Raw genomic sequence first — 14,167 nt, 5'->3', positions numbered from 1 at the left:
CCCACCTGTGACTGAAAACAGGGGAAGAGACGCCAATTGAAAAGCTCTCTCTTAAAAACGTAGCTTGCTATCCATCAAAATGACATAAAATGCTGTGTAAAATTGCTAAAAGGCTAGTTGCCCTCAACACACTCATCCAACATATTACTACTTTACTCAAAAAGTATCTAGATTTTCTCTCTAAACAAGTGGGTTATTTATTTTAAGCCTTTCCTACTTGCATATTTAAAAAACAAATATAGATCTAACTTCATTGGAAAATATCTAAAAGTTTTTCAAATTTTTAAAAAATGTGATCAATTTCTCACAAAATCGTTTTCTTGAAGTATCTCCAAAAGTTGTGACAACACGGAGAAAATGTTTTGTTGAGCATGAGCAGTGACAGTCAGGGTACGTTTTGGGAAAATAGTTTGGTGACATCTTGTGGTCTTTATGTGAATTACAGAGGGGGTATACTGTATCCTGATGATGAATTTATAGAATAAAATCTCTATCACTAACCAGGTTTCCATCCAACATTTTTATGCGCATATGTTGGATAAAACATGTCATGACAGGCATAATGGAAACATACAATGTATCGGTACACTTTACAAATGTCTACAAAACAAAATATGCTAGACAAGGTGGGATCTATTTGTGTCGGTAAAATGAATTATGCGAGAAATGTAGGAGGGAACGCTTTCATGCGCAAATATTGATACAATAACCATCATATCGAAGTACACATGTAGTCACGTGATGACATGTTGTGTGGTAAAACAAATAAATACAAATAAAATACATGTTGTGTGGTCCTCCCACTGCGACCTGTCAGGAAACCATGCAGTTTATCAGGCTACAGATTAAATAAATGATGATAAACTTCACATGGTTGTGAAAGTGCAATGTGATGAGCTTGATGCTCTTTTTTGATAAATATCGAGGGTCTTGTTCTGGAGACCTGATGAACAGATCGATGCTTGACTGCTGTTTGACAAATACAAATATTATTATTATAATAAACTCATCATGTAGACTAGCCTAACCGCACAGCCTACCCGCGCTGTATCTGTTGTTGCCTGTTGTTGCCTAGAGCGCACGTGCCAAAACCAGAGAAGGCTATTGCTATTTAACGCAACAGTTTTGGAAAATGCGATGGACATTTTATTTGGTACAATGAAAAATGAAGCAAAACAAATATTTTTGTGTACACTATGTCATCACGCACTGATTTGTATCTGAAACGAGTCCGTTTGGTGACAACACTAGTGGTGGTTAAATTGCGCATATTTTCTACATGTGGATTTTAGAATATTTTCATGAAAATCTGTCGCCAATTGGATGGAAACCTCATGGTGGGTGGATCATGTATAGGTTTCATTCAGTGGTTGTGAAGTAGGCTATGCTACAGATGAGCTTATCATCAAACATTGCTTGAAGCCTCCAGTAAAAGCTGGTCTGCCCTTCAACGCTTCAGCTGCAGAACATATTTTTTTGCACTCAAACAAAACGCATGCGCATGGAGCAAACGAACTGCAACACAGTGCAGACGGTTGTGATTGAGGCAAGAATCACCTGTATTCTGGCATTCATGGTGACACAGTGAGTACAGTTACATTGGAATTTCCTCTTTGAAATATAATTGAACGCTAAAATTTGAATTAGATTCAACATCAGCTATCTAAATGGAAAATGATGGACACTAGATCATTTTTGCCAGCATGGTTTCTTGACAATCTCGTTCTATCTTTTGGAAATAGCTACCGAATTTAATGGTCATTTATTTATTGCTGCTGTAGTCATAATTTGCATCAGATCATTAGATGCCATATTCTCCATCTTGAATGTAAAATACACCTATGGCGTTATTATACTGTATGTCAGCAAACAGTATTTCGTTTTAAATGTTCTCAATATTGATTAAACAAATATAAATGGTAAAAAACAAAAGCGCTCTAACCCCCAAGTCTCCATATGTGTTGTATCTGAGGATGCTTGGATGGAGGCAGCAACGCCTCGTCTTTCTCATCCCATGCATTTCTCATCCCAGAGCGCGTTAAAATGATTTGATCCTGCGAATGTTAGGCTTGGTAATAGGCGTCTAATAGCTTAGATATAGCTCATATATGTTTATGTATTAATGTCAATGACGGTATTTTGCATAGCGAACTGGTACTACATTTCTCGCTATAATAAGTTATAGCTTTGACAATGAAAAGAAGTTCGCACAGCGATCATTCTTGCTCTGTTGAAGTGGTCAGAGCATTCCGCAAGACATGCGCGCTCGAGCTGATGTGACGACATGCCGTGGGGATTCCCTCAGTAGGCTACTATTTTTCCGTGGTTTCGAGCTGTTGTGCAAGCAGTGGCGGTTCTAGCTTGTATGGCTCCCTGGGCGACCCCCCCCCCCCCCCCCCCCCCCCAAAAAAAGCACCAATCTGCACTAACTGTCATTTTTATTCAGACATTTGGAACAACACAAATAAATTATCACTACATTTAAAACGACATAAAAATATACAAAAATATGACTCGTAAATATCAAAAAGAAGTATCAAAGACAATTAGAAACAAATTTGTGTTGATTTGGCACTCGAGCATCAATACATTACCCATCCCCCAACACTGTCAACCAAGAGTCAAGACTAAACCAATTCACCTTGGTGGTGTGCAGACTGGTTTAATATTATTCTTAACAATTTCACACAAACCAGAAAAAAATGCAACAATATGTCTGTGAAACTATATATTCACAGTATTATGAATGAATTGTGGTTTATTTGGTAGCATTTTGTAGTGTATCTGATTTTACTAATTGCATTAGTACTGTACAAATTTAGAGGTGCGCTTTTTGATAGATTCCCCGGTTCCTCCTATCTCCGGCTCCCAGTTGGGAGATCTGAGGTCAACCTACCCCTGCTCCCCTCCCCATCTCGTGCTTCTGAGTCGGAGACCTTCCCAGGCAGTAGCCTGCCTAGCTCACAAACTAGAATCAGGGCGCCCACTCCGACAAGGTTAATTGACCCACAGTCCCACACGGTGACATGATATCATTGACGTGGCATGCAAATGAGCGCTAGAAAACCGATCGTGTAAATGTCACCATTCCCCCAAAAATGAATGTGGGAGCCCCGTGCCGCCCCCGGCAAGATGCCGCCCTGGGCGGCTGCCCATGTCGCCTATACCTAAATCCGCCACTGTGTGCAAGTCTTTAAAATGGCATATTTTTCACTCCCTCAATGTCATCTACAAGAAGATATGGAGGCAAGTATGTGGATGGATGACTGATGCCTGCCTTCTATGTGGGAATTATCGGAACCAACTCGAGTGTCCAGGTTGTATAGCCTAAGTGAGTGCAGTGTGCTGTATTGTATTGGGGGGGGGTCTGCAGTATTGTGAGTCTGTCTCACCTACAACCTAGCGTGGTGTTGTGTGTCTTGGTCTGCAGCCCATGGGGTCAGAGCGGCTGGAGATGCGCAAGAGACAGATGCAAATGCACCAGGAAACCGCGGCCAGTGTCCTCCAATCACAGCACAGGATGGGGAACATGCCCACCAACGCCTCCAATGCCTGTTGTTTCTGCTGGTGTTGCTGCTGCAGCTGCTCCTGGTAGGTACCACTATACTCTCCATAGTAAGGGTTCGTGTCCCAAATGGCACTCTATTCCTTATATGGCGCACTACTTTTGACTAGGGCCCATAGGGTGCCATTTGGGACTTAACCCATAGCTACCTTACATTATATATACCATGCTTATACCAAAACTCTGCACTCCGGAGCAGGGGTATCCTGCACCCCAAAAATCTGAGAGGGCACCAAGTATGTGAAGATGGCTGGGGAGTGGTCTGGAATGGGACTAAGCCCCCAGACAGAAAGTTGGAGAATTTTGTATTTTTCAAACACCTGAAACGGACTTTCCTGCAATCAAGAGCCATAATCATTATACTTAATTCTATGTCAAAAATATGTTTATTTTTCTGCATATCTAAGCATACCTATTGAGCTGTCTGTATCCTCTGTAGTTATTTTGTTAAAGAAACTAAATATGCTCAAATCTGGGTATAAGTTTGAAAGGAATGTGAGTCATATTCAGTGCATTTAGTAATTTCTTGTGTTTCTAAAGTCCACCGACAGCCGGCATGCCAGCTAAGATAGTTAGACAAGATAGCTACTTGATTGATAGCCTGCAATGGTTTCTTGGTATCTAGTTATGAGGTTGGGAGATTGGGAACCTATCTGGGCTAGCTAAAGCCAACTTCATAGTATTACTAGGTGGATAGTAGTATTACAGAGAAACAACAAACAAAAAATGAAACGCATTTTTATTATTTCTATTTTACAGGACATCTCTGAGGGGGCACGTGCCCCCTATGGACATGACGCCTCTAATCTGGAGCAACCTACATACAGTGCATTTGGAAAGTCTTCAGAACCCTTGACTTTTTCCACATTTTGTTATGTTACAGTCTTATTCTAAATGGATTACATTGTTTTTTTCCTTCATCAATCTACACACAATACCCCTTAATGACAAAGACAAACCTGGTTTTTAGAAATGTTAGCAAATTTAAAAAATAAAAATAAAAACTTTAATATCACATTTACATAAGTATTCCGACAATTTACTCAGTACTGTGTTGAAGCACATTTGGCAGCGATTACAGCCTTGAGTCTCCTTGGGTATGAAGCTACAAGCTTGGCACAGCTGTATTTGGGGAGTTTCTCCCATTCTTCTCTGCCGTTCCTTTCAAGCTCTGTCAGGTTGGATGGGGAGTGTTGCTGCACAGCTATTTTCAGGTCTCTCCAGAGATGTTCGATCGGGTTCAATTTGGGCTCTGGCTGGGCCACTCAAGGACATTCATAGACTTGTCCCGAAGCCACTCCTGCGTTGTCTTGGCTGTGTACTTAGGGTTATTCTCCTGTTGGAAGGTGAACCTTCACTTCAGTCTGAGGTCCTGAGCGCTCTGAAGCAGGTTTTCATCAAGGATCTCTCTTTACTTTGCTTCATTCATCTTACCCTCAATCCTGACTAGTCTCCCAGTCCCTGCCACATAAATCCCACAGAATAATGATGCCACCACCATGCTTCACCGTAGAGATGGTGCCAGGTTTCTTCCAGACGTGACACTTGGCATTCAGGCCAAAGACTTCAATTTTGGTTTCATCAGACCAGATAATCTTGTTTCTCATGGTCTGAGAGTCTTTAGGTGCCTTTTGGCAAACTTCAAGCGGGCTTTCATGTGCCTTTTACTGAGGAGTGGCTTCCGACTAGCCACTCTACCATAAAGGCCTGATTGGTGGAGTGCTGCAGAGATGGTTGTCCTTCTGGAACGTCCTCCCATCTCCACAGAGGAACTCTGGAGCTCTGTCAGAGAGTCCATCGGGTTCTTGATCACCTCCCTGACCAAGGCCCTTCTCCCCCGATTGTTCAGTTTGGCCGGGCAGCCAGCTCTAGGAAGAGTCTTGGTGGTTCCAAACTTCTTCCATTTAAAAATGATGGAGGCCACTGTGTTCTTGGGGACCTTCAATGCTGCAGACATTTTTTGGTACCTTTCGCCAGATCTGGGACTCGACACAATCCTGTCTCGGAGCTTTATAGACAATTCCTTCGACCTCGTGGCTTGGTTTTTGCTCTGACATGCACTGTCAACTGTAGGCCCTTATATAGACAGGTGTGTGCCTTTCCAAATCATGTCCAATCAATTTAATTGTCCAATCAAGTTGTAGAACCATCTCAAGGATGATCAATGGAAACAGGATGCACCTGAACTCAATTTCGAGTCGCAGAGCAAAAGGTTTGAATAAGGTATTTCGTTTTTTTATTTGTAACAAATTTAGAAAAAACAGTTTTTGCTTTGTCATTATATGATACTGTGTGTAAATTGATGAGGAGAAAAAAATATTTTTTAGAATAAGGCTGTAACATAACAAAATGTGGAAAAAGTCAAGGGTCTGAAAGCTTCCCGAATGCACTGTACAATATACTCTGCACAGGACACAAACAGAGGCATAAAAATGGAGCATCTGCCAGCTACACACGGTCTCTGTGGACAAAACCCACAGGGACATTTATGTTTTGAAGTCATAGGTGTAAACGTAAGCAAGGATTATGCCTCTTCCTCTGACTGCTCTCTTAGGACAGCACTACCTGTTGTGTGCAGAATAAGAGCATGCTAATTCACACCTCAGGGAGTGGGAATAGTCTCTGACTCCACATCAACCTCAATTAAGTTGTGCTAATTGTCGCAGAGCTACAGTGTGTAGCTGGAGAGCCCAGATGTGGTGGATTCTCACCTGCCTTTAATTAGGCTACAGGTGATTGCTACACTAGTTGTTTAAATTAACTACAGCACATCTCTAAGGACTGGATGACAGTAGTGTTTACACAAGACCTCCCTGCAGAACTCACGCATCCGGGACATGTGCACCTACCACCACTGTTGTTCACAGTTTGGAACAAACAACATGCCTGCTACCCACCACACCAATTGACAATAGCCGAAAACCCTACATTGTGCATACAGTATATTTTCTATTTCTATTCCGTTTTTCACTGTTTTTCAGTCTGACTGTTATGACAGAGGATGAGAGGATTCAAAGAAACACCTATGAGAGGAGGACAGAGGGAATCGCAAACTATGATGACAGGTAACAGCACTACACAGTAAATATCCCCTATAGGGTTAGCTACATAGTTTAGGAAAAACAAGAAAAGGGGATATGGTTGAGACTGTTTAATAAAATCTCTAGACACAGAGATCCTACTAAATTACTAATATGTAATGTAATGTTTTGAGTTCTATATGTAATTATATAGAGCTAGAGCTGAAACGTCAACATTAAACATTCTCAACTACATCTATTGTATGAAATAAAGAGCAATGTCCCTTTTTTGAAGCCCCAAGCCTACTCTGGAGGATGCGACAATGTGGACCATGTCGTTTGAGAGGCTGATGAAGAGCCCCGCAGGGCGGGGCTGCTTCCGACAGTTCCTAAGGACAGAGTTTAGTGAAGAGAACATGATGTTCTGGTTGGCCTGCGAAGAGCTCAAAAAGGAGACCAACAAAACTGTGGTGGAGGAGAAAGTACGACAGATCTATGAGGGCTTCATTTCTATCCTCTCCCCTAAAGAGGTGAGCTTACACTACTTTGGCCTTTCTTGAGACTAAAGTATCCTATAATTGTGCTCATTTATAGCTGTAAACCTAAAATGCTTTTTCCATAGAGTATTCTTATTAGTGTGGCTTGCTTCAGCAAGACTACTCTAGATTTGACATAATTCCTACTTATTATAGTTATTCATTAGACCGCTACTGCTCTTATTCAACTTCTCTGGTTGTTTAATTACTTCGCCAGGTGAGTTTGGACTCACGTGTTCGAGACGTGATCAACAAGAACATGCTGGAGCCCACGTCCCACACCTTTGAGGACGCCCAGCAGCAGATCTACACGCTGATGCAGAGAGACTCATACCCACGCTACATGAACTCTACAGCGTATGCAGATTTACTGCAGGACCTGGAAGAACCACCACCTGCCACAGAGCCATAGACTTTCATTCTCCATCAATCACTCTACACATTGCTTTTAGATGACACTTGTGTATCTTAGGTCCAGCTTTCAGTTACAGTTCACATGATGATTGATCAATCTATTTACAAAAATGTCTATCTTAAGGTGTAACTACTGTTTACTACCTTAAATATTGGCTTTCCAAAATCCTCAAAGCGAGCAAGAACATACGCTGTATTCCAATTCAGATTGCAAGATGTTTCCAAATATATTTATATTTTTATATTGCCTAGCACTTGACATTGCACTTTTCTATAGTTTTATGAGGGGAAAGCATGTTGTATCTGTTAGCATTGCATTTGTGTGTAGTTCTATTGTCAGACAAAATATTTTCAGTTATTTTTTATGAAATCTAATTTCCCTTAATATTAAGAAGACATGGGAGAGTGCCTTGGCATGAGATCGTTTACCACTACAACTTCAACATACAGTACCAGTCAAAAGTTTGGGAACACCTACTCATTCCAGGGTTTTTCTTTATTTTTACTATTTTCTACATTGTAGAATAATGGTGAAGACATCAAAACTATCAAATAACACATATGGAATCATGTAGTCACCAAAAAAGTGTTTAACAAATCAAAATATATTTTCTATTTGAGATTCTTCAAAGTAGCCACCCTTTGCCTTGATAACAGCTTTGTACACTTTTGGCTTTCTCTCAACCAGCTTCATGGGGTAGTCACCTGGAATGCATTTCAATTAACAGGTGTGTTTTGTTAAAAGTTAACTTAATGCGTTTGAGACAATCAGTTGTGTTGTGACAAGGTAGGGTTGGTATACAGAAGATAGCCCTATTTGGTAAAATACCAAGTCCATATTATGGCAAGAACAGCTCAAATAAGCAAAGAGAAACAACAGTCCATCATTACTTTAAGACATACGAAAGAACTTTGAAAGTTTCTTCAAGTGCTGTCTCAAAACCATCAAGTGCTATGATGAAACTGGCTCTCATGAGGACCGCCACAGGAAAGGAAGACCCGGAGGTATCTCTGCTGCATAGAATAAGTTCATTAGAGTTACCAGCCTCAGAAATTGCTGCCCAAATAAAGGCTTCACAGAGTTCAAGTAACAGACCCATCTCAACATCAACTGTTCAGAAGACTGCATGAATCAGACATTCATGGTGTAATTGCTACAAAGAAACCACTACTAAAGGACACCAATAAGAAGAAGAGACTTGCTTGGGCCAAGAAAAACAAGCAATGGACATTAGACCAGTGGAAATCTGTCCATTGGTCTGATGAGTCCAAATTTGAGATTTTTGGTTCCAACCGCTGTGTCTTTGTAAGATGTAGAGTAGGGGAACAGATGATCTCTGCATGTGTGGTTCCCACCGTGAAGCATGGAGGAGGTGGTGTGGGGGTGCTTTGCTGGTGACACTGTCTGTGATTTATTTAGAATTCAGGGAACGTTTAACCAGCATGGCTACCACAGCATTCTGCAGCGATACGCCATCCCATCTGGTTTGGGCTTAGTGGGACTATAATTTGTTTTTCAACAGGACAATGACCCAAAATACACCTCCAAGCTGTGTCAGGGCTATTTGAGCAAGAAGGAAAGTGATGGAGTGCTGCATCAGATGACCTGGCCTCCACAATCACCCGACCTCAACCCAATTGAGATGGTTTGGGATGAGTTGGACCGCAGAGTGAAGGAAAAGCAGCCAACAAGTGCTCAGCACATGTGGTAACTCCTTCAAGACTGTTGAAAAAGCAATCCAGGTGAAGCTGGTTGAGAGAATGCCAAGAGTGTGCAAAGCTGTCATCAAGGCAAAGGGTGGTTACTTTGAAGAATCTAAAATACATTTTGATTTGTTTAACACTTTTGGTTACTACATGATTCCATATGTGCTATTTCATAGTTTTGATGTATTCACTACTATTCTACAATGTAGAAAATAGTAAAAAAATAAAGAAAAATTTGTAGGTGAATGAGTAGGTGTGTCCAAACTTTTGACTGGTACTGCAGTTTGAATAAAATATCACAAAAATGGTGCAGCAGTTGAACACACTTGATATTAAATTGTGGTGCTTTCAGCTCTTCTCAAAGAATAGTAACTTTTTACGTACAGTGTGAGCTGATACCCTGAAAAAGATCTTGCCTGTGATATGAATACTGTGATGCTAATTTAGTCCTATTTCTTTCTCAGTCAAAACATAAACAGGAACATACATGTATGAAATAAATAGTATGTGACCATTCATATACTGTATTTGTGTATTGAATTAACAGAAAATGGCTTTCAATTCTTACAAATCAAATAAAGCACAATAATTAATATGTTGTCGTCTTCTTTTACTATTGCATTATATCAGGGTTTTATTTCCCCATAACAAATCAACATATTAAGATTCATATTTTCAAACCATACAATCAAAAAAATACTCCCTGGAAGAGATGGCTTTTCAATAGCAAATAGCTACACCGACAACAGTACTGGCATCTGGCAACAGATTAAAATATTAAAAGATTCCACCAGGCTCCAGCAGAGAATACAATTGTTTGAAGTTATGGTGTCCCTCTCCTTGGCTTGTCTCTAGCTAGCCCTAAGGCCTGTCCCTGACTATGTTTCTGACAGTCAGAGTTAGCAGCAGGTTATATTGAGTGAGATATGTGGTTCAGAGAGTCTATGGAGCATCACAGGAGTCACCTTCAATGAGCTCTAATGGCAGTGGGTGTGTAGGTCTAACCCTTAGATTGGAGGAAGCTGTTTTTCAATAAACTGCTTGATATCCATCATTTCCTGTTGGACGCAAGAGAGAAAAGTATTACTACACAAAATATAATACAATAATTTCATATAAACTCTATTATGCATGTTTAAAGACTTAAAAAAGTGCCAATCTTCTAAGTTCAACCATATTACAGAATTCACACAGCTGCTGTACAAACCATACTAACCTCAGGGCAGGCACTGTGAGGCATTCTGGGATAAGTATTTTAGGTGATGTTGGATAGGTTACAGAGGGTCTTCAGTTTCTCCATTGTGAGACATCCAAAATTACGGGCACCAGAGGGTCTGCCTCGCCATGGCACTGGAGGACATGCATCTCCTTGTTGGCAGAGTTTGCCGACGCCTGAGAAAGGACAACATTAGGCTCGTATTTAAAATCAGCTATGACTTGCAAAGTCTCTAGAATGATTTTGTCGATGTCTGGGAATTTACTTTGACCATTGTTGATTTGTGTGGTTTGGTAAAGTAACAAGCTAATAGACTGTTTACATTACAAAACAATAGAATGGATCTTATGTGTATGAGGGAAGGTGTGCTGTAGAGGGTGCCAGCAGCTGAGAGCAACCACTTCCCCCAGCTTCTGTTGGGTCGTGAGAGCAGTGTAGAGAGACAACGCTCCACCCTGTATACACCAAAGCACACAAATCATTACTATCGCTATGTCTTACCACTGAGTTTAGTACACTTCAGTGTTGCTTTACAGTTTTTTGTTGTCATGGGCTAGTCTACCTGAGAAAACCCACCAAGAACAATTCTGTGGGATGTTATTCCATTCTTCACTTCTTGATCAATCAGCGTTTTAACTGAGAAGACAGGCAGCACTCAATGAAATCAAACTGAAATAGAATCAAGCTCAGGTTCACACAGTTTAAAACATTACCATACTGTATGCCCTAGTGACACTACATCTAAACCATGTAGACTCACTTTTCTCTGAAGCCTGTTTAATACCAGCTTCGTCTTCCTCTGCATCTGTTTGCAATCTGATGATGTCAAACCTATAACATAGAGGGAAGTGATTAACCCAAATCGGCTACTGTTCTTTGATATTGCCTTCTTTTTATACATTTAAATAAACTTGACTTCTTACCAGGAAGGCTTGGATATGCCCACGTTTAATGTAACAGGCTTGATTGGACTGAAAAATTAAAAGAAAAGAAAATAATTTTACTGTTTAATAAATGCATATACAGTTAAAGTCTGAAGTTTATATACACCTTAGCTAAATACATTTAAACTCAGTTTTTCACAATTCCTGACATTTCATCCAAGTAAAAATTATCTGTCTAAGATCAGTTAGGATCACCACTTGGGGAGAATGATTTATTTCAGCTTTTATTTCTTTCATCACATTCCCAGTGGGTCAGAAGTTAACATACACTCAATTAGTATTTGGTAGCATTGTCTTTAAATTGTTTAACTCCCACAATAAGTTGGGTGAATTTTGGACCATTCCTCCTGACAGAGCTGGTGTAACTGAGTCAGGTTTTTAAGGCCTCTTTGCTCGCAAACACTTTTTCAGTTCTGTTTACAAATTTTCTATAGGATTGACGTCAGGGCTTTGTGATGGCCACTCCAATACCTTGACTTTGTTGTTCTTAAGCCATTTTGCCACAACTTTGGAAGAATGCTTGGGGTCATTGTCCATTTGGAAGACCCATTTGCGACCAAGCTTTAACTTCCTGACTGATGTCTTGAGATGTTGCTTCAATATAGCCACAATTTCCCTTCCTCATGATGCCATCTATTTTGTGAATTGCACCAGTCCCTCCTGCAGCAAAGCACGACCACAACATGATGCTGCCACCCACATGCTTCATGGTTGGGATGGTGTCCATCGGCTTGCAAGCCTCCCCCTTTTTCCTCCAAACATATCGATGGTCATTATGGCCAAACAGTTCTATTTTTGTTTCATCAGACCAGAGGACATTTCTCCAAAAAGTAAGATCTTTGTCCCCATGTGCTGTTGCAAACCATAGTCTGGCTTTGTTATGGCGGTTTTGGAGCAGTGGCTTCTTCCTTGCTGAGCGGCCTTTCAGGTTATGTCGATATAGGACTTATTTTACTGTGGATATAGATACTTTTGTACCTGTTTCCTCCAGCATCTTCACAAGGTCCTTTGTTGTTGTTCTGGGATTCATTTGCACTTTTCCCACCAAAGTACGTTCATCTCTAGGAGACAGCTCCTTCCTGAGCAGCATGACGACTGCGTGGTCCCATGGTGTTTAGACTTGCGTACTATTGTTTGTACAGATGAATGAGGTACCTTCAGGCATTTGGAAATTGCTCCCAAGGATGAAGCAGACTTGTGAAGGTCTTGGCTGATTTCTTTGGATTTTCCCATGATGTCAAGCAAAGAGGCACTGAGTTTGAAGGTAGGCCTTGAAATACAACCATGGGCACACCTCCAATTGACTCAAATTATGTCAATTAGCCTATCAGAAGCTTCTAAAGCCATGGAATTTTCCAAGCTGTTTAAAAAGCACAGTCAACTTAGTGTATGTAAACTTCTGACCCACTGGAATTGTGATACAGTGAATTATACGTGAAATAATCTGTCTGTAAACAATTGTTGGAAAAACGACTTGTGTCATGCACAAAGTAGATGTCCTAACCGACTTACCAAAACTATAGTTTGTTTACAATAAATTTGTGGAGTGGTTGAAAAACAAGTTTTAATGACTCCAGCCTAAGTGTATGTAAACTTCCGACTTCAACTGTATTAACAAACTGTAATCAATAATCATGATCATCAACAATCTCCAAATACAGGAGCTGTGCTTGTCCACAGAGGTACTCACGCGTGAGGACACATGTTTTTCACATGTGGTGTCTGGATCCCAGCAAAGGCCTCTGCCCAGACATTGCTATGAACAAAAGCAAAAGACATCTTATGAGCTTAAGACTACAGTAAATGGAAATAATATGACAGATAACTCTTGAGTCAATTGTGAGTGGTAGGAGTAAAATGAGGGATGAAATTAATGAGCTGTACTGCACATACCCAGTGTCACCCAGGCCATGAAGAAATATCACCTGTAATGCAAAAGAAATACAGAAATGCACAATGTGGTTAGCTTTATTGACAACGCGTCAATGTCAATGGCTGGTAGGTCTAGGTTTGGGGTGTTCAACCCTCCACCTGCAAGCTACTGTGCAGGCTTTTGATACAGCCCTACACTAAAACAACTGATACTAGCAGCCCACTAGGGGGGCATTTACTGGGAATAGAGACGTATGTGAGACAATAATGTGAGAGCAAGTTATTGTCTGCAACAACATGCATGTTGTCTTCAATGCTCGCTGCCGAACATCCCTCACTCACCGCTGCAGTAGCTTTCCGAGCGGCAGGTACAATAGCAGGCAACGGCAATGGCATATTAATACCGCACATACAACCAGTGGCGGATTTAAGTTTAGGCAACATGGGCAGATGCCCAGGGTGGCATCTTGCCAGGGGCGGCACGGGGCGCCGACAAAAAAAAAAAATGGGAATGGTGACATTTGCGTGATCGGTTTTCTATCGCTCATTTGCACGTTACGTCAATGATATCATGTCACCGTGTGGGACTGTGGGTCAAATTACCTTGTCGGAGTGGGCGCCCTGATTCTAGTTTGTGAGCTAGGCAGGCTACTGCCTGGGAAGGTCTCCCACTCAGAAGTACGAGATGGGGAAGGTGGTGGGGGTAGGTTGACCTCAGGTCTCCCCACTGGAAGCCCAAGGTAGGGAGAGTGGGGGAATCTATCAAATAGTGCACCTCTAACTTTGTACAGTACTGTACACCACCAAGGTGAATTGGTTTAGTCTTGACTCTTGGTTTTCAGTGTTGGGGGATGGGTAATGTATTGATGCTCGAGTGCCAAATCAACACAAAT

General features: G+C 41.1%; 1 protein-coding gene and 1 pseudogene across 2 annotated transcripts; one reads left to right on the top strand and one right to left on the bottom strand.

Moving 5' to 3' along the window:
- Positions 1-1,324: 1,324 nt before the first annotated feature.
- Positions 1,325-9,835, top strand: LOC129822752 (regulator of G-protein signaling 20-like). Of its 2 annotated transcripts, none has more exons than XM_055881135.1 (5): positions 1,325-1,584; positions 3,431-3,591; positions 6,547-6,630; positions 6,881-7,115; positions 7,339-9,835. In XM_055881135.1, the coding sequence occupies exons 2-5, from the start codon at positions 3,434-3,436 to the stop codon at positions 7,531-7,533; spliced, it is 672 nt and encodes a 223-aa protein (XP_055737110.1). In that variant the 5' UTR covers positions 1,325-1,584; positions 3,431-3,433; the 3' UTR covers positions 7,534-9,835. The 2 variants fall into 2 exon arrangements, with proteins under 2 accessions (XP_055737110.1, XP_055737111.1); XM_055881136.1 differs by lacking the exon at positions 1,325-1,584 and adding an exon at positions 2,409-3,331.
- On the bottom strand, positions 9,791-13,961 carry LOC129822753 (acyl-protein thioesterase 1-like; annotated as a pseudogene).
- Between the last annotated feature and the right edge of the window lie 206 nt (positions 13,962-14,167).

Source organism: Salvelinus fontinalis, chromosome 25, assembly GCF_029448725.1.
Source record: "Salvelinus fontinalis isolate EN_2023a chromosome 25, ASM2944872v1, whole genome shotgun sequence".
NCBI classification, from domain to species: domain Eukaryota; kingdom Metazoa; phylum Chordata; class Actinopteri; order Salmoniformes; family Salmonidae; genus Salvelinus; species Salvelinus fontinalis.
The sequence above is the reverse complement of the archived record's forward strand: the minus strand, read 5'-3'. Positions and strand labels throughout refer to the sequence as shown.

What these genes read in the sequence shown, in the direction of transcription:
- LOC129822752 (XM_055881135.1), top strand. Translation starts at nt 3,434, where the DNA reads ATGGGGTCAGAGCGGCTGGAGATGCGCAAGAGACAGATGCAAATGCAC. An exon ending in TGCTGCTGCAGCTGCTCCTG is followed by an intron (nt 3,592 to 6,546) that starts GTAGGTACCACT and finishes ACTGTTTTTCAG; the next exon opens with TCTGACTGTTATGACAGAGG. An exon ending in ATCGCAAACTATGATGACAG is followed by an intron (nt 6,631 to 6,880) that starts GTAACAGCACTA and finishes CCTTTTTTGAAG; the next exon opens with CCCCAAGCCTACTCTGGAGG.